The sequence below is a fragment of the Dipodomys merriami genome, unplaced genomic scaffold, assembly GCF_024711535.1.
Source record: "Dipodomys merriami isolate MVZ:Mamm:240054 unplaced genomic scaffold, mDipMer1.0.p SCAF_28, whole genome shotgun sequence".
Classification (NCBI taxonomy): Eukaryota; Metazoa; Chordata; class Mammalia; order Rodentia; family Heteromyidae; genus Dipodomys; species Dipodomys merriami.
This window is the reverse complement of record NW_027204270.1, coordinates 6,761,481-6,787,720: the sequence shown is the minus strand read 5'-3', so window position 1 is coordinate 6,787,720 and position 26,240 is coordinate 6,761,481. Positions and strand designations below refer to the sequence as shown.

General features: G+C 41.9%; 1 protein-coding gene across 1 annotated transcript in view; it reads right to left on the bottom strand.

Moving 5' to 3' along the window:
* The window catches only part of Pex14 (peroxisomal biogenesis factor 14), a 152,618-nt gene that overhangs the window by 27,304 nt on the left and 99,074 nt on the right, over window positions 1–26,240 (bottom strand). Inside the window, exon 4 of the mRNA XM_070037350.1 lies at window positions 1,290–1,418. Coding sequence (XP_069893451.1) covers window positions 1,290–1,418 — 129 coding nt within the window. The remainder of the gene's footprint in view (window positions 1–1,289; window positions 1,419–26,240) is intronic.

The following is a 26,240-nucleotide window of genomic DNA, read 5'->3' as shown; positions in this document are numbered from 1 at the left end:
CTGATGTGTACATTTATTGATATACTTACTATGGAAACTTTCATTTAAAAAGAAAAAACCCAGTGGCGCTGTGGCTCAAGTGGTAGGGTGCTCGCCTTGAGCTAAAGAGCACAGGGACAGCACTCAAGCCCAGAGTTCAAGCCCCAAGACTGACAAAAAAAATAAATAAATAAAAACAAAAAAGCCTTCAAGGGGCTGGGGGGTTTAGCCCAGCGGAAGGGCGCCTGCCTGGCGCGCGCAAGGCCCTGGGTTCCGTCCTCAGCCCTGGAAAAAAAAAAAACCTTCAATAATCATGTTTTTGCTGGGCGCTGGTGGCTCACGCCTGAATCCTAGCTACTCAGGAGGCTGAGATCTCAGGATAGAGGTTCAAAGTCAGCCCGGGCACAAAAGTCCATGAGACTCTTATCTCCAATAAAGCACTAGAAAACTGGAAGTGGCGCTGTGGCTCAAGCGGTAGCGCACTTTGCCTTGAGCTGAAGAGCACAGGGATAGCGCCTTAGCCCAGAGTTCAAGCCCATGACTGACAAAAAATAAATAAATAAAATTTTAAAAAATCATGTTTTCATGTAAAAATTCAACATTCAAAGCAACATTCAAAAGGACCTTTATAATTAAATCCAAAATTCTGTGCCATATTGACACTACATTAATAAATATGGCATTATTATGTAAAAGCAAGGGAAGGCTGGCCTAAACCTACAAACATTAACTTTAAAAATCATATTACTTCAGTGAGCAAAGGATAGTGCACTCATGACACACATTCAGATCATCATTGGAATTGGTAACATCCAAAATCACTGGTACAAGATGGGAAATTAAGCCAAAAGCTTTTGTTTATTGTACATAACCAAAATACTTAAGGTAACACAATCAACTTATTTATTCTGATTCTTGGGAGAAACTTGGCTTCTCCCAGTTTGCTGAGTTTGGGAGCTACAAAACAATACTCTTGCCAGGTGCTGGTGGTTTGTACCTGTAATTCTAGCTACTTAGGAGACTGAGATCTGAGGATCACAATTCAAAGCCAACTCGGCCAGGTAAGTCTGTGATTCCAGTTAACCACCAAAATGCCAGCAACGGAGCTGTGGCTCAGGTGTTACAGTGTCAACCTTGAGCAAAAAAGCTTAAGGACAGTGCCCATGCCCTGAGTTCAAGCTACTGCAGTACAGGTGTGCACATGTACATACGTACGTACACACACATACACACACACCACTATATAAACACTTCGACCAGAGTCCTGAATCTCAAGCATAGTTAAAAAGGATTTGGAGTGGGGGACTTACTGTATGGCTGTGATATGAGGTGAGGGGGCTGGACAGGAACCACCTGTGTGACAGGGCCCAAGGATGAAGGCTCATCAGCAGCAGTGCCCGACTGCTGGAAAGCCAGATCAATCTCTTCATCTGTCAGCCCTAGGGAAAAGAGCACAGAACTCACATAAGCACCTTTTGCCAGTGTCCACAAGGCAAGAACATTTTCCTTGAGGAAAGGCCTTTATGGCCTCAGAGTGCCTGGCATCCTAGTAAGTTGCCTCCTTGATTTCGGATTCTCCGGAACCCCTCTCAGTTGCAATTTAACCTTAAGCGACAGAATATTAGCCTCAACTCTGCTTCCAAATGTGGCTCATTCAATTTCCTTAATTTATCCTTGAGTTTATTGCCGCTTTTGAAGTCGCTCCGTACTGCAATTCTCCATTCTTCCCCTGAAAACAGATACCATCAACTGCAAATGTGGCTCATTTTAATCTGTAATGGTGTTAAAAAAAAGAGGGGAAAAAACTAACAATAATGCATGAAAACAGACAGGGAAACAAAAAACTAATTATTGGGTGAGACGACTAATTAGTCTAGATCGTTTCCGAAGACGGGAATAATTTGCTTTATTTTATGACAAATGCAGAAATAAAAAGAAAAATCAGGACTGACTGTGATTAGTATGAATGGGATATGGAATGTAAAGAAGAAAATAAAACAAGAAAGCAGATCAAAACAAGGCCAGGCCCAAACTTTCAGATGATTATTGCTCTAGCCTATCACAGGCTGCCTAGATCGCCTTTGGCTAGTTTTTCTTTTCCCTTTTTTAAATCTTCCTGACACTCAAAACCACTCCACCCAGAGGACAGCAGGAAATCGCAGGGTGCCATCTACAGTGCATCTAAGATGTGGAGAGGATTTGCCCACAGAGGGAGGAAGCCCCCCACCCCTCATTTCCAGTGGACTCACAGCTAGGGTATTTTCAATGGGTCTGAGGCTGTCTGGAGACCTTGACTCCTGAGTGGAAGGTAAGGGCATCAACCAAACCACTGAACAGGAACACAGCATGGCACCCAGACAGGAGGAAAACTGTTCCCCCAGGGCCAACTCGGGCAATAACTGCATCTACAAAAGTGCTCTACAACAATGAGTGGGAAACACAGGAGGAGGTCACTGCTGATCTGCCGAAGACCACTTGGGCTGGCCAGTGCTGTTCCGGGAAGCCCAATATCCAGGCGAGCCGCAACACAGAGCTTTTAAACCAGAGCCGAGAGCTTTTCCACATCTGGTCAGCAGCTCTCCATTAGAGGCCCTCAGCATGGTATACTTGCCCCTGGGGGTAGATGAAGTACAAGGCTGTTCTGAGGATCAGCATCTTCAAAGCGTGGTGCCTTGCACTCTGTGCCTAGGGGCTAATAGATGGTGCACATTAATGCTTTAGAGCACAGCTCTGCCCTGCACCAGATTGGCCTGAGTTGACGGCAGCCATCCCTCAAAGTTTTCATGCCCTACCACATCCGGTCAAGGGAGTGCCTGAACTACTCAAAATGACCCTGGGACCCTTTTCCTCTTCTCAAATGGAGTGCTTAGAGTCTGTCCTCATTTAGAATTGCAGGTTGTCCCCTCATTCTGCCTGTTCACTGTGTGGTAGGGGCTAGACAAGGGCAGGCAAGGCCACACCACTGCTAGTCTGGCAGCACTTGATGACCAGGTTGAAGGGTAGATGAAAGAGTGCCAAGAACATCACCGACCCAGCCCTCCTACCTTCCAAATACAAGAACTGAAGGTGAGTGGCCTGGAACTGGACAGCTTGCTGCAAAGGGTTTACTTTCCCAACAGAACAGACAGGCAAGAACAGAGGACACGCTTCCTTGGAGCCTGCACCTTGTGTACTCTAGCCAGCAAGTACTGCAGATCGCTCTTCCTAAATAGGAAGGGGCATCCCTCTCTGAGCAATTGGGGGAGTGGCAGGGGGGAGAGAGAGACAGACATTGTTTTAACCAGTTCGCAATCAGCCACTAGAGAAGGAGGCAGCATCTGCGATGTCAGCACAGGCTGCTGGTCACTAGTACACGACGGAATTCTGTAAACCGGTGGATCCTGTGCCTTGTCAGCCTCTGGCTGCAAATGAGGATAATTTTCCCAAAAGGAGCATTCAGTTGCATTCTCATTTTCCCCTTTGGCTCTTTCAAATATAAACAAGTACGATAATGTTTAACACTAGGGAAATATACAGTAAGTTACAGGCTGTGCTGCAGCCCTGAGAGCTGGAGCTGGTTAAAGGAACAGGACTCCCTGCCTGCTGTTCTGCCCTCCAGCCTTAGCTTTTAGGAAGCCTATTTTCCTAATAAAACATGTTCCTTGCATTATCGCAGTGAAGCCCACCAGTGAGGCCACGGTTTAAAGGGCATCAGCACTTCCTCCCAAGCTCTTGTTTTTCACAGACCTTATCGTTTGATGCTCTAAATTCACATAGGCTGAAATTTCAATATCCCTAGTTCTCTGGGAAAGTTGGGGTTTTGATTTGGGTACAATTAATGAGTCATGCTTCTTTTAAAACAAAAGGCATTTTTAACAATCTCATCAGATAAAATATAATTTTAGAGCTCAAATTTTATCCCACTCATTCCCTTCATTCAGTAGATTACTAAAACCTGAGATCCAAGGAGGGTGGAAACTCTGCCCCAAATCATTTCTTGTCCTCAAGAATGGAATGCTGGTGACAATCCACCACCAGCCTGGTGACTTGCCATGATACTAGAGTTATGAAACACCAGATGACAAGACTCAGAATTTACACTTTAATTCTTTTTTTTTTTTTTTTGGGGTCCAGTCGTGGGGCCTGAACTCTGGGCCTGGGTGCTGTCCCTCACTCAGCTCTTCAGCTCAAGGCTAGCGCTCTACCACTTGAGCCACAGTGCCACTTACGGCTTTTTTCTTTATGTGGTGCTGAGGAATCGAACCCAAGGCCTCAGGCATGCAAGGCAAGCACTCTGTCACTGAGCCACCTTCCCAGCCCCTACACTTTAATTCTTTATAGTCTTGTCAAAAGTTAAAGAAGGATTAGGTAAGGGACTACACAGAACCCACACAGGAACTTAATCCCTTGGTCTCATCTGACAACTAGAGAACTTTTCCAACACTGGAGTATCCTCTTCCTCAACTTTTTCTATCACCCCAAATGAAATGCTGATGCTGGTGCCCATGCTTCCCTGAGTGTTCCTTTTGTCTTAGGCAGGAGGAATCAGCTTCAGGACTCTTACACATCTCAGGTAGCTCACCTGGGATGCAGGAGAAATCACAACTAGCTGTCTGCCCTGGTAGCAGTTTCAGTTACAGAGACCACTGTGCTTTGTAATAAGGTGCTGCCACAGGCCTCATACATAAGACATCCAGGTGCCCTACTCTCATCTTTCTCCTTTCTACACTGAGATAAACAATGCAGATCTTTGATTGAGACCTTGCAGAATCCAAAAGGTTAAAAGGAATAATAAAGGAAACTGCCAATTGTAAGTGAATTATATTTGGCTCTGAAAGCTGAGGCACAGGCTATATTATAAAAGGCATCTCTTTGCGTTGTTTACCATCACCCTGACTAATGCAGACCTTTTTTTTTTGTTTTAAATAATCTCATGCAAATTAGACACACACACTTCCTTCCAGTTGATTGCTATCTGCAAGGAATAATCTAACTGCAGAGGGACTGAGCAGTGGCTGAGCAGAACAGAGATGGGAGCAGAGGGCTTCGCTGTCCTGTGCACGGCACGTAAAACCTCCTCCTTCCTTCATCTGCCTTATAACTTCCTTTGGCTGATGCCTTTGGAAGAATTAGCCCATTTTAATAAAGGTTAAAATTTTCTTAGTTGGGATGTCATTCTGCATTATCTGATAATGTACATTAAATATATCAAGCATTTAGATGTTATTTCACTAACTTCCCTTCTGTTACTTGGTGACTTTCAAGAGTCCCTACCCTCCCACCCCCTAATCTATAGTAATGACAATTAAAATATATTATGGAGAGAGAATAATTCTTAAAAAGTCCTCCTCGCTCTCCAACTTTAGCCAAGAGAAGGAGGGAAGGACAAGACAACTTATGTGGGAAAGCAGAAGGGCTGACTGAGAGGTGGGAGCACCCCCCCTGCCACCTCCCCCCCCCAAAAGCCTGATCTGCAAACCTGAGAGCTCTCAGTTCAGACTCTCTCGGAATAAATGAAGATCTCAAGCACCCAGGATCTAGATACATCTCCTGTCCTCTCAGTTCTCTACTTTCAAAAGTGTCCAGAACAGTTAGCACTCTATAGCAGAGATCTGCAGCACAGAACCAGATTTCTTCTCCAACACTTTCTTCAGGGTGGGCTGCTTTTAACAGAACAGAGCAAGTGCGGGACATCCTAAGGATCAATAAAGCTAGCTTTTCTGACACCAGCACTGAATGCCCCAGGGCATCCATACCTGATTATTTTTTCTTTTTCTTTTCTTTTTCTAAGGCTTCTATTAAGATGTAAACCAAACAAAATCCAACTGGTAGACAGTGAGTTCAGTGGTCCCTCACTATCCTTTCCCATGACTCAGGCTGACCAGGCACCAGGAAGGGCTGTCTTTTTCCTGTAGGACTGACCTTTCAGAACCCCAACACTGTCCCAGCAACCACTGAGCTCTGCCCTAGGGCCCTAAGCCCTATGCAGGTGAAGCAGAAAGACAGATGACACAAGACAGCAGTGTTCTCTGCATTTTTCAGATACAATAGCAAGGAAGGAAGGGCCAGGAATGAGTTGAAAACAAGCGCTTTCCAGCCTGCACTGAATTTCTTAATAAAGCTGTACAGACAGACAGGGACAAGGGCAGAGCCACAGGGGCCACAATGAGTATGGTCAGCAGGGAATGGATGGGAACTCAGTCATCTTCCTCCCACCTACAGTTCCTCTATTTCCTGGATTTAGGTGAATCCTCAGAAACCCTGGGAGACTGAGCGAGGGTCACCTCTCACAGAACACAACTAGTTATCTGCCCTGGAACACTCAGGAAGGAGATGAGGCAGAGAAGACAGCTGGCTGAAGATACTCCCCAAATTAAAAGAAAAATCAACTCTCTCAGAAAGAGGTTCAGAGAAGGGAAAGGGAAAAAGTATTTTTATTTTATTTTATTAACATTTTGTTGGAACAGTAGAGTACAATAAGGACTCTCGGAGCCTCTAAAAGTCGTTGGATGACCTGTAGACCCCTATTTCCCAGTGCCTTGTATAAAATTGAATTTTTTAAACATAAATTACACGTAATGACGACACTGTAAAAACTAACAGTAATGGAAAGCTGTGCTGTATTTCATTAGCCTGTATTATTCCGTGCCACCTGATCCAGCCGGGCCTTGTTTATGAGTTAGTGTGCGAGCAGATGCCGATGGAAGCATTTGCTTCGACCTTGCTCTTCTCATTGGGGCATGAAATTACGACGGCAGCACCTTGATATTACAGCCATAAATACAGTAAACTGCAAATTTAAGCCAACGGCTCCTATTGTCTCTGAACATAAAGCTGATCGGTATTTATTTAAAAGGAGAACAAAAAAAATATTATATATCACCTTGTTTATGGGGCCGCCCCCACCCACTTTCTTATCCCCTTCCCCAGTGCCCCCAACCTGTCTAATTCACTTGGTTAAAATATTAGGCAAATAAGCCAAACACTTTCTTCTCCACTGATTAACTACTCTCAAGCAAAGGAAACACTTTTTGAGAAAACTAGTTCCAAATATCATTAGCCAGCACGAAGGAGTTTTTATACAAACGGAGCTGATGGGGCCATGATGTTGGTGTATAAATTCAAGAACAGGACTTGAGACTTTCCCCTCTTCCTGAATGAGGAAAGTTCAAACGGGAGAAAAAGTTGCTGATGATGCCCTGAAATGGAATGTCCTCTTTGTATCCTTCTAAAAATCATTAGGTAGAAATGCTATTTTCAAAAAGCAGCAAAACACTGCCTCCTGCCACCTAAGGAAAGAAAGAAAGATATCTAACCACGAAAATAATTCTCATCTCAGCACAGGGCACTGAGGCACCTCTCATTAAAACTTGCACCAATCCCCTCCTTCTACCAGTGAACCATAAAGACAATATATCCTTTAAATACATTAAATGTGGACAAAAAATAAACACAAAGACAAAAGGACACTGGATATCACCCAGCCACGTCTCCTAGTATAAATCACCGAGTAAAAAGCCATGCACAGCGTATATCACTGCCAGCTTAAAGACTGAGGGGCCCTGCAGGCCTTGCGGCCTCCAAGTCTAAAGAGAAGGCAGAGCCGCTATCCCCCTGTCTGAAGAGCATCTGCACCCTCGGACACACAGGAAGGGGATGTAAAGTTCCAGACACATCCTGGTGAGCACAAGAGCATCACAGCCAAGCTCAGAAGTCACTACTGGCCCATCCCAGCAGTGAACTAAACGCCAGTTTGATTCCAAAGCAGACAGGGCTTGGGGTCAAAGGAGCTGGTGCCAGGTCAGGGAAGATCACAAGTTTCTGTACATTTGCTTTTGACAGGTTATTTCACAAGGCAGACACACTCCCTTGGAGCCCTAAATTATGCCAGCCACACCAAGCAGTGAGCTTCGCTCCTTCCACATAAGGAGGAAACTTCCCTATAAAATTTATTGAGCTTCTCTGGGGAGTAGTATAACTGGTGAACAAGACAGAAGTGAGCTCCCCTCTGTGTAGCACAAATTGAGATCTCTCATAGGAAAGACCGGGAGGGGTTCCAATCAGCAGCCACAATGTCTATTTTTAGTTCTAAAGTCTAAAGGTTTTTTTTTTTCCTTCCATTCCTTTTAATCCCTCTCTGGTAAATGAGAAATAAAAACAAAAGAGGGGTGACTTTCAATATCTGATCATCAATTCCACAGGATTACACACAGCTGCCAGTCACAACAGCCTTCTCTAACCCAGCAGGTCCTCAGCAACAGGCTGAGAAGCCAGCCACATAGCAAGGGGAACAGGTTCTAGGGTAACAATGTTTCTCACTGCTATTGACACATCAGAAGCTGGGGATGAGCCAAACTGTTTGTGCATGTGTGAAAAGGCAAATCTGATAAACATTGTTTTGTTTTTGAGTGACAGTGTGTGTGTGTGTGTGTGTGTGTGTGTGTGTGTGTGTGTGTGTGTGTGTGTGTGTTGCTGGGGTGGGGATTGAAACAGGGCATTGACTACAATACCAGGCAAGAGTGTGTGTGTGTGTGTGTGTGTGTGTGTGTGTGTGTGTGTGTGTGTGTGTGTGTGTGTGTGTGTGTGTGTGTGTGTGTGTGTGTGTGTGTGTGTGTGTGTGTGTGTGTGTGTGTGTGTGTGTGTGTGTGTGTGTGTTGCTGGGGTGGGGATTGAAACAGGGCATTGACTACAATACCAGGCAAGAGTTCTATCGTGTGTGTGTGTGTATGTGTGTGTCTGTGTGTGTGTGTCTGTGTCTGTGTGTGTGTCTGTGTGTCTGTGTGTGTGTGTGTTGCTGGGGTGGGGATTGAAACAGGGCATTGACTACAATACCAGGCAAGAGTTCTATCGTGTGTGTGTGTGTGTGTGTGTGTGTGTGTGTGTGTGTGTGTGTGTCTGTGTGTCTGTGTGTCTGTGTGTGTGTGTGTTGCTGGGGTGGGGATTGAAACAGGGCATTGACTACAATACCAGGCAAGAGTTCTATCACTTGAGCTACATTCCCAGCCCGTTTTTGTCTGTCTGTCTGCCTTTGTTTTTGAGATCAGGGTCTTACCACTACCTTTTCCTAGGCTGGCCTCAATCTTTTTGCCCCTGAGGTCTCCACAGCAGCTGAGATCATAAGCTTATATCACTATGCACTAAATGCAATAAATACTTCTTGAAAATTATATTTTGTTCCAGTTTCACAGGATTCATTGAAACTTTTAACTGTTCATCTTTACAAATCAGAACTGAAAAAAAGTTGGAGTTCATCTGGTCTACCTTGCTTTTTGTGGTTGGGTGGGGGGGAGCAGGGGATGTTTATTGACAGATTAAAAAAAAAAAAAAAAAAAAGGACACCTGCTGAATACCAGTGGCTCAGGACTGTAATCCTGGCTGTTCAGGACTCTGAGATCTGAGGATCATGGTTCAAAGCCAGCCCAGACAGGAAAGTTCATGAGCCAAAAGTGGAGCTGTGAGTCAAGTGGGAGAGCACCAGCCTTGAGCACAAAAGCTCAGGGACAATACCCAGGTCCTGAGTTCAAGCCCTAGGATAGGAAGGAAGGAAGGAAGGAAGGAAGGAAGGAAGGAAGGAAGGAAGGAAGGAAGGAAGGAAGGAAGGACACAAACAAGGACAGTGATTTGCCCCAGAAGCAGAATCGGATGCCTGATTCTGGGGTTCTATATACTGTACCAAGGTGGGCAAGCAAGCTTACACTTCTGCCAACACATTTTGAACAAGTGAAGTCTTAGAATGAATCCTCTAAGGAGAAGAAAAACAACAACAAAAGTAGACAGGAGCAGGGCTGGGAAGGTGGCTCAGTGGTAGAGCGCTTGCCTTGCATGCATGAGGCCCTGGGTTCGATTTCTCAGCACCACATAAGCAAAAATAAAAAAGTTGGAAGTGGCACTGTGGCTCAAGTGGTAGAACACTAGCCTTGATCTGAAGAGCTGAGGGACAGCGCCCAGGCCCAGAGTTCGGGCCCCACGACCGGACCCCCCCCCCCAAAAAAAAAAAAGTAGACGGGAGCATGGAGGGGCCTCTGAGTTGCTGAAGGAGTACCCAGGGACAGGCAGACAGGACATGCAGTGCTGAGATAACACCCTGCATATTCCAGCAGGTTAGAAGGGTTTTGAGTGTTTTCACCACAAGGAGATGAGTGTTTGAGAAGAGAGTATATTATATCCTGATCTTAACATTACTCAATGTACACATGCCTCAAAATGTTACCACCTATCCTACACACATCCTCTAACTTTTTTCAGGTACAGTATGAAAGGAAATTAAAATAAAGGTATAAATTATTTTAAAAGAACATATGCCTACACACAAAAAAATACACATAGTTGGGTACATGCACAAAAGGAGACAAGTAAACCAATCACCGGTGACTCACACCTATCATCCTAGCTACTCAGGAGGCTGAGATCTAAGGATTGTAGTTCGAAGCCAGCTCAGACAGGAAAGTCTGTGAGACTCTTATTTCCAGTTAACCACCAGAAAACCAGAAGTAGCACTATGGCTCAAAGTGGTACAGCATTAGCCTTGAGCTGAAAAGCTCAGGGACAGCACCCAGGCCCAGAGTTCAAGCCCCATGATGGACCAAAAAAAAAAAAGGATACAAGTAGTTGGATTGAAGACAGACTTTCACCCTATGAATTTATTTTTTTTCTTTTTTTTTTTTTTTTGTGCTGGTCCTGGGGCTTGAACTCAGGACCTGGTTGCTGTTCCTGAGCTTTATTGTTCAAAGATAGTGCTCTATTATTTGAATACAGCTCCATTTCTGGCTTTTTCTGGTGGTTAATTGGAATCTCATAGACTTTTTTGCCCAGGCTGGCTTTGAACCATGATCTTCAGATCTTAGCCTCCTGAGTAGCTAGGATTACAGGTGTGAGTCACCAATGCCTGATTAGACTCGTAAAATTTTGTTTCTTGCTAACAAAAAAAAAATATTGGGGGCTGGGAAAGTGGCTCAGTGGTAGAGTGCTTGCCTTGCATGCATGAGGCCCTGGGTTCAGTTCCTCAGCACCACATAAGCAGAAAAAGCCGGAAGTGATTCTATGGCTCAAGTGATAGAACGCTAGCCTATCACTTGCTGAGGGACAGGCCCAGGCCCAGAGTTCAGGCCCTATGACCGACCAAAAAAAAAAAAAAAAAAAAAATATATATATATATATATATATATATATAATATACATATATTATATTGGGGGTGGGGTAAAAACTATAACTGAACAAAGTCACTTAGAACAGTTATCCCTATTTTCTGAAAGAACAAAATCATGACCACACTGTGTCCAGGAACTACGATAAGAAGGACACACAATTTTTAGTTTCTTGCTTAACCCATTGTGGCTACAACCTCAGCAATCAAGTACATGGTGGGTTTTGTTGTGTTTTTTTAAAATGTGTTTTTAAAAGGCAGACATCTGTTCTATTCTGACACATCCTGGCTGCCCAAATGTTTCTTACAGCTCTAAATATTTGCTTCACCAATGGAAATGTTTCCATCACTGCAGCAAAACAAACATTTGCTTGGGGATAGGAGGGACCGTACACATTTCTTATGCTCCTTGACTTGGGAAATAATTTCTCTGTGAGACATAAATCAAGGTAGTTTTTGTTTCTTAAGGAAAACCTTGTCTGAGACTTCAGTGCACCCAGGGCAGTCTTCAGGCATGCAGCCGAATGCTATAAATGTTCCTTCAGGGGTTTCTTTTACAACTTGAAATTTAAATCTGTGATAAGAGGGTTCATTATTTGGTATTCGACATACTTCCTAAAGTTTTAAACTGCCAGGTAATTATCAGCATTTTTTAAAGTCCTCATAGTCATCTGATATTAACACAGTAAAACCTGTTGTGTCCTAATAGCTTAGGCCATGTCACCACCTATTCATGGAGTTCAGTGCATGTGGTATTGGTTGTGATGGTCAACATTTTTACTTTAAATGTGGTACTCAATCAAACCCATAAACATTGAGTGCTTACTTTGCTGGGCAATGAGAGAAAGAAAGAGCTAAGACTTCATTCATTCTGCCTCCTTTCCTTCCTCTAATTCTTCTTTTTTTTGGTTGGTTGTAGGGCTTGAACTCAGGGTGCAAGCACTGTCTCTGACCTTTTATGTTCAAGGTTAGCACTCTACCACTTATAACCACAGCACCACTTCTGATGATTAACTGGAGGTAAGAGTCTCACAAACGTTCCTGCCTGGGCTAGCTTAGAACTGCAATCCTCAGATATCAGCCTCTTGAGTAGTTAGGATTATAAGCATGAGCCACCAGCACCTAACTCTTTTCTTTCCTTTTTTTTTTTTAATCTATCTATCTATATGTCTGCCTATCTAGCTTATATACTATATTATCTAAGATAAAACTGAGGATGTAGTTTAGTTTAGTAGTAGTTTTACTTGTCAAGCCCTGGGTTTGATCCCCAGCACTGACATAAAAATAAATAAAATGTATCTGTCTCCATAGATATGGAAAAATGCTTTTGATACTTTACAGCAGAAAAAGTAGATGCTGCATTTATAACTGAATCTCACCTACACGTGAGGGGAAGGAGACACAGTGAGAGAGGGAAGGAGGGAAAGAATTGCATTCTATACAATGAGGATATGCCCTGTTTCCCAATGAGCACCTTCTAAGTACCCTGCTGGGGCTTTTCTTCCATACTTCTTGGTATCCATATACAAGGCCCACCATGTTGTCTACTGTCCAACCAAAGACCCATTTATCTATCTGCTGCCCTGTTTCCATGTGGAGGGAAATGTGACTCTGATGGACTTGTGAAAGAATGCATTAGACCTTTCTAAGCTAAGACAAACTTTCACCTTTATTTGTAAGTTACATTTAATAGGTACATTCTCAATGTATAAATTCTAAAGAGACAAAGTAGATAGTGAAATGCTGTCATCTGGTCACCGAGATATAGTCTCCAGGAGTGACCACAGCTACTGGTTTCTTATGCATAAAGCATCTATGTGTGTACATGTGAGTGAGTATGTGGAATATATTACCATTATAGAAATGATAGTATACTGCTGTGTTTTGTTTTGTTGGTCATGGGGCTTGAACTCTGGGCCTGGGCGCTGTCCCTCAGCTCTTCAGCTCAAGGTGAGCGCTCTACCACTTGAGTCCCTGCTCCACTTTCAGTTTTCTGGTGGTTAATTGGAGATAATAACCTCACTGACTTTCCTTCCTGGGCTGGCTTTGAACCTCAATCCTCAGACCTCAGCCTCCTGAGTAAGTATACTGCTGTTCTAAACCTTGCCATTTTAATTAAAATTAGTATGCTCTTAAAGAACATTCCGTATTAGTATCTGTAGAGCTCTCTCATTCTATCTAACAGTAATATAGTTGGCATTTCTTTTGTGTGTGTGGTACTTGGGATTGAGCTCAGGGTCTCATACACACTTGCTAGGTAGGTTCTCTACCACTGAGTCCACTAGGGCTCTAGCCCTAGAAGTCCTGGATGTGCTATCATTTATCTCACTAGTCTCCCATTAAATATTTGCTCTTACAAATAAAACTACAATAAAGTATGTCAATTTGTACATGCATAAGTACTTCCCTAGGAACATACGCAGACATGGGCAATTTTTACTTGGCAAAGTGTAGACAGCCTGCCCTCTCCGAAGGCTGGTCTTCTAACTTTGCGAAGTCTCACCAGTGTGTGTGTGCCAGGTTCCCACAACCTGGCCTACTCGAAACAGTCAAGATTTTTATCTTTGCCATACCCAAAGGTCTTTTCTTTCTTAAAAAAAAAAAAAAAAAAAAAAAGTCTCATTTCTGGGCACTGGTGGCTCATGCTTGTAATCCTGGGATTTAGGAAGCTGAAATCTGAGAATTGTGGTTCAAAGCCAGCCTAAGCAAGAAAGTCTATGAGGCTCTTACTGCCAATTAAATACCAAAAAGCTGGGAGTGGAGATGTGGCTCAAGTGTCAGAAAAGTTTAGCAACAGCCCTGAGTTCAAGCCCCAGGACTGGCCAAAAAAAAAAAAAAAGCTCACTGTAGTTTTAAGTAAACTTTTTTGGCATGGCATTCAATAATGCATATATAGAAAAGTGTGAATTTTTTAAGTGTCCAGCTTAATATGAAAATACCCACAAGATCAACTGAGTAACAGCTCCAGATCTCCTCCCAGTCACTGCCTCTAATAACACAGATTCACTAAGCCCATAAAGCTCAAAAACAGAGCTAGCAATAGAACAATGGAATTCCTTCATAAAGGGCTCCTTTTGCTCAATATTTTGCTGTGAGCACCATCCACATTACTGCATATAGACACAGCCCCTGCACCCCACCTGCTGTATAGTATTCTCCTAGCAAACAAATGAACCAGTTAGGAACAGTGGCTCATGTCTATAATCCTAGCTGCTCAAGAGGCTGAAATCAGGAGAATTGCAGTTTGAGGCCAGTCTAGGCAAAAAGTTTGAGAAAACCTGTCAGCTAATAAAAAATTGGGCATGGTGGTATGTGTCTGCCATCCTAGATCTGTGGGAAGGTGTAAACAGGTAATCAAGATCCAGGCTAGCTTGGGCGAAAAATAATGAGTCAACTCAAAAACCAACTAATGTGAAAAAGGTCTGGGGTGTGGTTCAAAGGGTAGGTACCTGCCTAGCAAGCACAAGGCCCTGAGTTGAAGCCCTAGTACTAAGAAGGTAGGGGGCAGGGAAGAGGAAGAGGGGGAGAGAAAAAGAGTAAGAGGAGGAAGGAGACAAGGAAGAGGAGGAAAAGGAGGAAGAGAAAGAACAGGAAGGAAGAAGGGGAAGCTCGAGCAGGAAGAGAAGGAAAGAGGAGGAAGACAAAGAGGAGAAGAAAAATAGCTGCCACCACCATCACTACCACAGTTTATTTGATTTCTAGTTCTGGACAATCTATGACTAAATAGTGCTGCTGTCAACACTGCTATACATTCATACATACATTCTAGAAGGCAGGATTATAAAGTATTTAATTAGCAGCTTTGACAGATACCGCCAGTAGTTTCTAAGTGGTTAGACCAGTTTATTCCCTCCCCTCAAGAATGGAGGAGAGCTGCAGTTGTGCATCTATGCAAGTTCTCAGGCTTTTCTCAGAATTATAGTGATTCTGGTGGGTATGAAGTGACATCTTATTCTGATTTTAATCTGCATTTCTCTGATGACTAATGAAGTTGAATACTTTTTGGTAGACTTACTCACTGTCAGGTGTATTGTTCTATGTCAATACCAAAAACCGGTAATGTGTTGTTAGAATCTTGACTGTATACTACCAATTTTGAGAAAGGTGTTTAAAATGACCCATTACAACAGATTTGTATGGTCCTCCTTTTTAGTTCAGTCCATCTGTGTTCTATGTATAGTGAAGTTATGTTGTTAGTTCTGTACACATTTAGAAATGTTCATTTTCCTGGTGATTAGCCACTTCATCATTTTTCTGAAGTTTGTCTCTGACTCCATTATAAAGTTTACCATTTTTTAGTTTGGTTAGTGTTTGCATGGCGTATCTTCTTTACTTTGCTCTGTGTGTGGAGCTTGAACTCAGGGCCTCCTGGGTGCTGTCCCTGAGCTTGTTTTGCTCAAAGCTAATGCTCCACTGCTTGTGCCACAGCACCACTTCTGGTTTTTTGTTGGCTAATTGGAGATAGTCTCATGGACTTTTCTACATGGGCTGGCTTTGAACCACAATCCTGAGATTTCCATCTCCTGAGTAGCTAGGATTGCAGGCCTGAGCCATTTTACTTTTAATCCTTTTGAATCTTAACATTAAAGATGTGTCTGATATACATAGAAATGAATGGGTTTCATCTTCTTTTCATATAATCTTCATAAACTGATTTTAAGAGAGTATTTTGACCATTTACATTTAATGTAATATCCAAATTTGGAGGCTCTCCTTCCTTCCTTCCTTTTCTTTTTTGTACCATTCCTGGGGCTTGAACTCAGGTCCTGTATGCTATCCCTGAGCTTTTATGCACAAGGCTATTGCTCTAACACTTGCTCCACAGCTCTACTTCCAACTTTTTGGTAGTTCATTGGAGATAAGAGTCTCACAGACTTTTCTGCCAGGGTTGGCTTTGAACCATGATCTTCATATCTCAGCCTCCTGAGTAACTAGGATTACAGGCATAAACCAACAGTGCCCAGCTGGAGTCTTGTATCTGTTATCTTATACTTTTCTTTTTTTAACCTCATTAATGCCCTCTCTTTTCTTGCCTTCTCTTTTAATTCAGTTTTTCTCTTTATTAGTGTCTCGCCTGAGGTAGTTTATGAGGAGTTCTCTACTATGTTTATTATCTTTCCATTCTGTTTATTAAATAGTTTAAGGGAGACACTTTGCCATTTGATCTCTTCAAATTTTCACTATAGTATTCTAACACTGGACCTCGTCTATAGTAATAATTACTGGTGTCTGTTAATGGGTGATCATCACTTTTTGAAAATGAAGAGCATTCTGGGCTAAAAAGAATGAGAACCAATATCCTACCTATCACAATATATCCTTGACTTACATAATTTCATATAAATGAGAGCTCTACCTCTTTCCCAGCAATCCTTTCACGTTCTTTCCATTCTTTTTTTTGTGTACTAGCAATTACAATGTAGGCTAAAACTCACAAGGTGATATTTGATACTGCCAGTATTCTTTACACACATGTGCCTTTTCGTTCTTAATCTGACCCCATCAAGCTTCTCTGTTCTTAATTGATGGCAACTCTGAACTTCTATACAAGCTCGAAAACTTTGTTGTTGTTGTTGTTGTTGTTTTTTGGGGGGGGGGGGTCCAGTCGTGGGGACTGAACTCTGGGCCTGGGCACTGTCCCTCAGCTCTTCAGCTCAAGGCTAGTGCTCTACCACTTGAGCCACAGCCCCACTTCCGGCTTTTTTTCTTTTTGCTTATGTGGTGCTGAGGAATCGAACCCAGGGCCTCAGGCATGCAAGGCAAGCGCTCTACCACTGAGCCACCTTCCCAGCCCCAAGCTCGAAAACTTTGAAGTCATCCTTCATTTCTACTTTGGCTTCACAAATCAGAATATTCTGTGGGATTTACGTTCTGAGGACTTCTTACTGAACATGCCCTCCTACTCTCTCCATACAACAGTCAGGGTGATTCTATTAGAGTTTCAATCAGAGTCTATCACTCCTCTGACTACAGCTCTGATGACTTCTCCATGTGTCCAAAGAAAATCCAAAGTCCTCAGAGAGGTCCACATGGCTTCACAGCCTCAAGTGCTACTAGTGCTATGACCACACCTCTCTATGCCCACCTTGCCTACACACTAGCCTCGTTCTTGTTCTTGCAATTTGTTAAGAACAAACACAATCTGCTAGTTATTCCTTTTTTGTAGAACTCTTCCTCTTAAAAATCTCCATGCTGGTGGCTCTTGTTTGTAACCCTAGCTACTCAGGAGGTTGAGAGCTAAGGATTGAGGTTCAAAGCCAGTCCAGGCAGGGAAGTCGGTAAGACTCATCTCCAATTAACCCAGAAACCAGAAGTGGTGCAGTGGCTCAAAGTAGTAAAGCACTAGCCTTTAACAGAAGAGCTTAGGGACAGTGCTCAAGCCCTGAGGAGTTCAAGCCCCACGACCAACAAAAAAAAGCACACACTCACACACACACACACACATACACACACACCACCTCTATTGCTTGCTTTCTCATTGTCTTCAAAATTTTGCTCAACATGTCACCTTGGAGGGATCTTTCCAGACTTTCCATTTAGAATTGTAAGAACTCTCTACTGCTCTTACTCTGTTCCCATTATTTCTACCTTTTATTCTATTTATTACTATCTCTCTTCCTCCCTAAGGAACCTAAGCAATTTCTAACAGGCTGTGATTTGAGCTACTTTACGCACTATGATCCCTGACTACAACCCTTGTTTTACTGGCACTAGTAGGTGTTCAATAAAAATGTGTATAAAAAACCTAAAATGTGCACAGAAACAATAATGCTGCTCAGATTAAGAGGACAGTGAAGGCCTGGAGAGAACCTAGAGTCCCAGCTTCGATCTCTTCTTTGCCCTAGGACATCTCTGTAGAATTTCCAAGAATCCCCAAAGAAAGGGATAAAAACTATCACCATAAATTCACTGGCACAAACAACCACACACCAACCCCAATGCAGCCTGTACTCTGAGGCCATCAGACAACAGACCTTTAACGATGTCCTGCCCATCAGCACAGCTTCCTTCCAGCCTACCTGGAGCATGTAGTTTTTTTAGGGCTTCTCCTTCCACCATAAGAACTTTTCACAGCAATTACTATTTATAAAATATGCCTCTGGGTGTTAAATATAGATTGCTTTGTAATCTCTCTCTCTCTCTCTCTCTCTCTCTCTCTCTCTCTCTCTCTCTCTCTCTCTCTCTCTCTCTCTCTCTCTCTCTCTCTCTCTCTCTCTCTCTTTGGTCGTAGTGCTTGCTCTAGGCCTGGGCACTGTCCCTCAGCTCTTCAGCTCAAGGCTAGAGATCTACCAATTGAGCCACAGCACCACTTCTGGCTTTTTCTGTATATGTGGTACTAAGGAATCGAACCCAGGACTTCATGCATGCTAGGCAAGTACTCTACCACGAGGCCACATTCCCAGCCCATAATATCTTTTTTTTTAAAAAGATGAGTTCGTAAGGATTTTCATATTGTTGAACTTCTACTATCTGTTTTAATTATCACCATATTCCTAAAACACTCATGCCCACTCATTGTGGGCATTTACTGAATTATCTGTTCACTGTGTGAATAAAAATATATTGAGGTTTAACAAATTACAGACTTTTATGACTATAAGGTATATTTGTAGCATACCTCACACATTTTTGTTTTGTTTTGTTTTTTGCTGGTTGTGGGTCCTGAACTCTGGGCCTCGGCACTGTCCCTCAGCTCTTCACCTCAAGGCTAGTGAGCCACAGGTCCAGTTCCGGCCTTTTCTGCTTATGTAGTGTTGAGGAATCGAACCCAGGGCCTCATGCATTTCAAGGCAAGCACTCTACCACTGAGCCACCTTCCCAGCATACCTCACACATTTTTTCTTAAAATATCATCCCATGCAATAAGGCAGGAAATAAGATTTAAATGTCTATGAGTTGAAAAGATTTTTTATTACAAGCAGTATCATTATATATCTAGGAAACTCAATTCAATCATAAACAAGTTCAATGAGATGGTCAAAAATATAACATACTTTAAAAACCTAGTACAAAGTGCTCAATCACCAAATATGCAAATAACTTCCTCTAACAGTAGCCATGAGAAACACAAATCACCATGATCTTAAAGAATGATGATAAAGAAATCTTGCAAAAAAATAAAAAGGAACCAAATAAATGGAACAACTCTTTCAAATTAATTTACATTAATATCTTTGCATTTTTAAAAAAGTGGCTCACATCTGTGATCCCAAGCTATTTAGAAGGCAGAGATCTAAGGATTGAGGTACAAAGTAATCCCAAGCAGGAAAGTCTGTCTCCAATTAACCACAAAAGCTTATCTCCAATTAACCACAAAAAGCCAGAAGTAATGGTAGAGTGCTATTCTTGGGCAAAAAAAGCTCATGGACAGTGTCAACACAAAGTTCAAGCCCCAGGACTGGAACACACACACACAAAAAGTGGTTCTTGTGGAAACTGTAATGTGTGAGACTATAACTATCAATCTACTCTGAATTAATAATATACCATGTTATCTAGCAAGAATTCCACTATGACACAATTATATATTTTATTATTTTATGGTATATATCAATAACACATTTCAAAAACCTAAATAATTCCACTTTATGCTCATCTGTATTTTGTGCTATTGTCGTGTGTGAGTGTGTATGTGTGTATTATATATTTGTGACATAAATCTAGTAAGACATTGTTGTTATTGTTTTAGCCAAATGACTTTTGTAGAATTTAAGAATCAAAATTAAAGTACCTTATACTTATCCATCTACTTTAAATCCTGGCCCAGGACTTTTTAATCTTTCCTGGAAATCCAAATTTCCACTTGGTATTTTCTTTTCAGAAAGCTATTACATCGATGTCTACTAAATGCATGACTGACTGCTGATGACAACTTCTCTAAGCTTTTGGTTTTAAATGTCTTTATTTGTTCATGATTTTTTAATTGAATACAGAAATTGAGGTTGCCATCTCCTCTTAGCATTTTGAAGACATCATTCCATCGTCTACTAGGCTACATGGTTTCTGATTATAAGTCAGCTATAATTATAATCATTGTTCCCTTTAAGATTCTACAGTTTGGACTGGGAAGGTAGCTCAGTGGTAGAGCGCTTGCCTTGCATGCCTGAGGCCCTGGGTTCGATTCCTCAGCACCACATAAGCAAAAAGAAAAAAAGCAGGAAGTGGCACTGTGGCTCAAGTGGTAGAGTGCTAGCCTTGAGCTGAAGAGCTGAGAGACAGCACCCACAACCGGAATAAAAAAAAAAAAAAAGATTCTACAGTTTGACAATGATAAGCTTGGATGCGTGTTTTTGTTTGTTCATTTGTTTTTAATTAGTCCTTCTTTCAAGGGCTGAAGATGTGGCTCATTGGTAGAGTGCTTGCTAGCATGTGCACAGCCCTGGGTTTAATTCTCAGAACCACCACTACCACGTCAAACACTGGTTTGTCTGTTTATAGCCAATATTTACTCTTTTCTCCCCCTCTTTTTTGGGGTCCATAATTACCCTGTTCATCAGCTTGATTTTTCCCATGGGTCATCAAGGTTCTGATTCTATTTTTTTCTCCAAATTTCTTTTCTCCTTTGTACTCTGGTTTAGATGAGTTGGTCCCTAGTCCTTGGTTATGGCCAATCTACTATTAACCCATCCAGTGAAATTTCAACACAAGGTTTTGTTTTTCAGTTTTAGGATTTGTTTGTTTTACAATTTCCATATCATTACTGCAATTCATCATCTTTTTATCCATCTTTTTCACATAAAATCCTCTAAAATGTTTTTCATAGTTAGTTAAAGTTCTTGTTAGTCTGTAAGTTTAGTAATGTTACTTCAGTAAGGGCCACACGTTTTTTTCCATTTCCTCCTATGCCTAGTAATTTATGATTTTATACCTGACACTGTGACTGGGAGTTTGCAGAGGTTTACGGATTCTGTTTTCTTAAGGAGCTTTGTTCTAGTAGGAAGTTAAATCACCAGCCAATCACCTTGAATGGTTCAGGTTTAGTTTTATACTTTTTTTTTTTTTTGGGTCCAGTCGTGGGGCCTGAACGCTGGGCCTGGGCGCTGTCCCTCAGCTCTTCAGCTCAAGGCTAGCGCTCTACCCCTTGAGCCACAGCGCCACTTCCGGCTTTTTTCTTTTTTGCTTATGTGGTGCTGAAGAATCAAACCCAGGGCCTCAGGCATGCAAGGCAAGCGCTCTACCACTGAGCCACCTTCCCAACCTTATACTTTTATTTCTTTGTCACCTTTAGTCCTAGGGAAAATGTCACAGTTCAAGGAAGCAATATTCTGCCCCTCAGGGATGGCCCTTCTGGAATTTTCGAAGGTAAGTCCAAGATGTTTGCCAGCCCCCACCAACATAATAAGTCTCAAACTCCAAATTCTGCCTCTCGTACAGCCAGGAGCTGCTGAGATCTTGCTGGGATCAATGACACTTGTTCTGTGCCTGGGCAGTTCAAGAGTTAGCCTAGCATCTAAAGAGTGTTTATATGCAGAGTTTGATGTTCACACTTGCATTGTTTTCTCCTTTCTGGAATTCCCACATTCAAGTTCTAGCCACTCTGGAAGTCTTAATTAAACCCATACTCCAATTCTTTAAACCAATAAGACACAGCTTTCTGCCTCACTTCTATTTGCTAACCCCGGATGGGACTAAGGAATGCCGCAAGTAACCCCTCAGTACAATACCTTAATAATAATAAAATAACATTAAAAAAAAACAAGCAAACAAAGATACCGGTGGCTCACACCTGTAATCCCAGCTACTCAGGAGACTAAGATCTTAGGATCAAAGTACAAAGCCAGCCCAGGCAGGAAAGTCCATGAGACTCTTATCTGCAATTAAACACCAGAAAACCGGAAGTGGAGCTGTGGCTCAAGTGGTAGAGCGCTTGCTTTGAGATGAAGAGCTCAGAGACAGCATCCAGGCCTAGAGTTCAAGCCCCAGGACCAACAAAAATAAATAAAAATTTAAAAAATAAGCCATAAAACCTAAAATATGGGTGACTAACTGATCACTAGTTCACTGGGTATGGACAAACCATTTACTCTTTCTTAGTTTCTTAATTGCCAGAAGATGCAAAAAAAGTCCTACCTCACCTGGTTTGTGATTTAATTTAAAAAAAAAAAAAAAAAGAACACTTAGCTCATATTCAGCACTTGGTAAGCATTAATTACTGTTACTGTAATAATAATATTTTATATTATTATTTAATCATTATGGGAAGGAATCTCTTATTGTAAAAATAATACAGAAAATTAGAAGACTGATAGAATTATGTGAAAGTAATCAATTCTATATATTAAAAATTACAAAAGGCAAGGAAGTAAGGGAAAATGTTTGTAAACATGACAAGGAATTAATATTCTTAATATAGAAAGGACATTTAAAAGTCACTAAGTAAAACCTTAACACCCCATAGGAAATGGATCAAGTAAACAATGGTAAAAGCTGAACTACTGTTCATCAAGTAAAGCCACTGCAGGCACCTTCTCTGAGAAGTACCTGTGGCCACACAACAGTAAACCTCAATGAGCAACAACTGCTTCATCATCAAGAACTCAGTTTTAAGCCACCGAAGCTGTGAGTCAATATTTCCTCATTTCAGGAATCTGTTTTGAGGAGAGTATCAGACCTTTCTATTCACTATTCTTTTCTAATCCTTTTAAATAAAATAACAAGAAAGAAAGAAAATAAGAATTCATCTCAAAAAGCCAGAAGAACATGAAAAGAAATCCTAATATGGTGGATGAGAGGAATTTTGCAGGGGAGTTTTTTGTTTCTATGATTTTTTAAAAATTAGTTTACTCTAGTTGTACAGGGGAGGGGGTGTCACCGTGACATGTCCACCCGTGCATGCATGCATCTCAAAGGAGCTTAGCCTCTCTATAGATCTCCCTTACACCTCCCCTCCTTTTTCTACCGCACTCATCCTCATTCATCCACTGTATCCCACTGATAACCCCAATACATTAGAGTGGTCTTTTTATTTTTTATTTTTTGGCCAGTCCTTGGACTTGAACTGAGGGCCTGGATGCTGCCCCTGAGCTGCTTTTTTCTCAAGGCTAGTACTTCTACCACTTGCGCCACAGCGCCACTTCTGGTTTTTTCTGTTTATGTGGTACTGAGGAATTGAAGCCAGGGTTTCATGCATGTTAGGCAAGCATTCTACCACTAAGCCACATTCCCAGTTCATAGAATGTTCTACATTTCCAAGTAGCCAAATTTTTCTCCTAAGAAAAGAAATTTAATCAAAAAAATTTAATCAGTAACCAGGTACCAGTGGCTCATGCCTGTAATCATAGCTACTCAAGAGGCTGAGATCTGAGGATCAGAGTTCATAGCCAGCTGGGGCAGGAAAGTCTGTGAGACTTTTTTTTTTTGGTCAGTCGTGGGGCTTGAACTCTGGGCCTGGGCACTGTCCCTCTGCTCTTCAGCTCAAGGCTACTGCTCTACCACTTGAGCCACAGCACCACTTCCAGTTTTCTGAGTGGTTTATTAGAGATAAGAATCTCACAGACTTTCCTGCCCCAGCTGGCTTTGAACCTGGATCCTCAGATCTCAGCCTCCTGAGTAGCTAGGATTACAGGCATGCGCCATTGGCGCACGCTTCTGTGAGCCTCTTATCTCCAATTAACCACCAGAAAACCAGAAGTGGTGCTGTGGCTCAAAGTGGTAAAGCACTAGCCTTACGTGAAAGAACTCAGGGATAGTACCCAGTCCAAGTTCAAGCCCTATGACTGACAAAAAAATTTATTTTTCTTTATACGTTTTGGATTCATTGCCTCAAGGTAAGGAAAGAGACATACCTTTGAACATTGAAATTTTTTCTTGGGGGCCAATTAACATAACTTTCTAATAAATATATCTGGGGTATTAAAATTTTGGAATACTGGGTGCTGGTAGTTCACACTTGCAGTCCTAGCTATTCAGGAGGCTGAGATGTGAGGATCATGATTCAAAGCCAGCCTATGCAGGAAAGTCTGTGTAATTCCAATTAACCACCAATAAACCTCAAAGTAGAGCTGAGGCTTAAGCGGTACAGTGTTAACTTGAGCAAAAAAGCTTGGAGACAATGTCAAGGCCCTCAGTTCAAGCCCCAGTACCAGTACAAAAAATATTGTATACTTCCTGTTTTGTGTGTCAAAATTCCATTTATTTATGTAAAAAAATCCTGCTAATTATTTTATCTAATCACTTCATATGATCTCTTTGGCCTACTGACTTATTCTGCATCGTATTAATATCACCAACCATATAGCCTCACACCCTTCTATATTTCTAATAGCTTTCACTTTATATACTTTGATACAATACTTTAAAATGCATAGAATTTAATGATTATTACATCTTATGGGTGGATTAAACTTTCTAATAGAATAAACTAACCATTCTTTTAGTTGTTTATTTCTTTTATGCTAGTCCTGGGGTTTGAACTCAGGGCCTGGGCACTGTCCCTGAGCTTTTCTGCTCAGCTAGTGCTCTATCACTTCAGCAATAGCTCCACTTTCAGCTTTTTGGTGATTAACTAGAGGTAAGAGTCTCATGGCAGAAGTGGTTCTATGGCTCAAGTGGTAGAGCACTGGTCTTGAGCAAAAGAAGCTCAGGGATAGTGCCCAGGCCTTGAGTTCAAGCCCCAGGGGGGAAAAGGTTGTTTTGCCAGGAGCAGGTAGCTCATTTCTGTAATCCTAGAGGAGGCTGAGGACCACGGTTCAAAAAGCTAGTCCAGGCAGGAAAGTCCATGAGACTCTTATCTCCAAATAACCACCAAGTAAACCGGAAGTCTCTCTCTGTGGCTTAAAGTGGTAGAGAGCTAGTCTTAAGTGAAAAAGTTCACAGGCAGTGCCCAGGACAAAATAAATAAATAAATAAATAAAAGTCTCATGGATTTTCCTGCCTGGGCTGGCTTCAAACAGCAATCTTCAGATCTCAGCCTCCTGTGCAGTGAAAATTAGACCTGAGTCACCAGTGCCTGGCTTTTTTTTAATATTTAAATCTTGAATTTCTAATCTACTTCATGTTAGTACTGATATTTCTGTGTCTTTTGGCCTGCATTTATTTGCTTACTCACTTGTTCTTCTTTTCTCTATGTTGCTCTTTTTCAAGTGTGTCTCCTATTTATGCACAAATTGGCCTTTGTTTTTTTCAAGTTTACTGGGATGGGGATGTGCTTTCTAAGATTTCTTAAATCCCATGAATATATTGTGTCTGCTGCCTCTTCTTTTGTCGTTTCTTCTTTTCTGACCTTTGCTGCTCTAGTTATCTTTTCCCATCTCTGAATGTAGTTGAAAAGTTATAAATGCTACTTCTTTTAATATAGCAATGGTAGCCCTAATTTTTAAAAATTGAGATAATATACAGTAAATAGATAAAGCACACCAATCATAAGCATACAGCCTAGAGGATTTGTTCACATGTACACATTTGTGTAACAACTACTCAGGAGAGCCGGAGCATTCTGCAAGTCTCCATAAGCGAACCCCTTTCTGGCTCCACCCCTGAGAGGTCAGCAAAGTCAGGGACTCTGGTCATCAAGAGTAATTGGGTTTGGGGGGGGAGAGGATGGGGGGGAGGAGGGAGGCTGGGAAGGGATATGAAGGGTTAACAAAGGAGGAGGCTGCAATGCTCGGTAAGAAATGTATGCATTATCCTGCCCATGTAATTGTAACCCCTCTGTACAATATGTTCACAAATAAAATAAAATAAAATAGGAGCTGGGAAGGTGGCTCACCTTGCATGCTCGAGGCCCTGGGTTCGATTCCTCAGCACCACATAAGAAAAAAAAAAGCCGGAAGTGGCGCTGTGGCTCAAGTGGTAGAGCACTAGCCTTGAGCTGAAGAGCTGAGGGACAGTGCCCAGGCCCAGAGTTCAGGCCCCATGACCGGACCCAAAAAATAAAAAATAAAAATAAAAATAAAATAAAATAAGAGTAATTGGGTTTGTTCTTAAACTTCATAAACATGAATGTATTTCTCAGTGTTATGTGCAAATACACACAAACAAAAGGACAGTATGTTCATGGGAGGAATCCAACAGTGTAACTCCTTTGAACAACTAACGAACCTGGGCTGGGATTACAGGCATGAACCATCAGTGTCTGGTTTATTCTGGATCTTAATTTTAGTCATTCTAGTGGGTGTACAATGATGAATTTGGATGGGT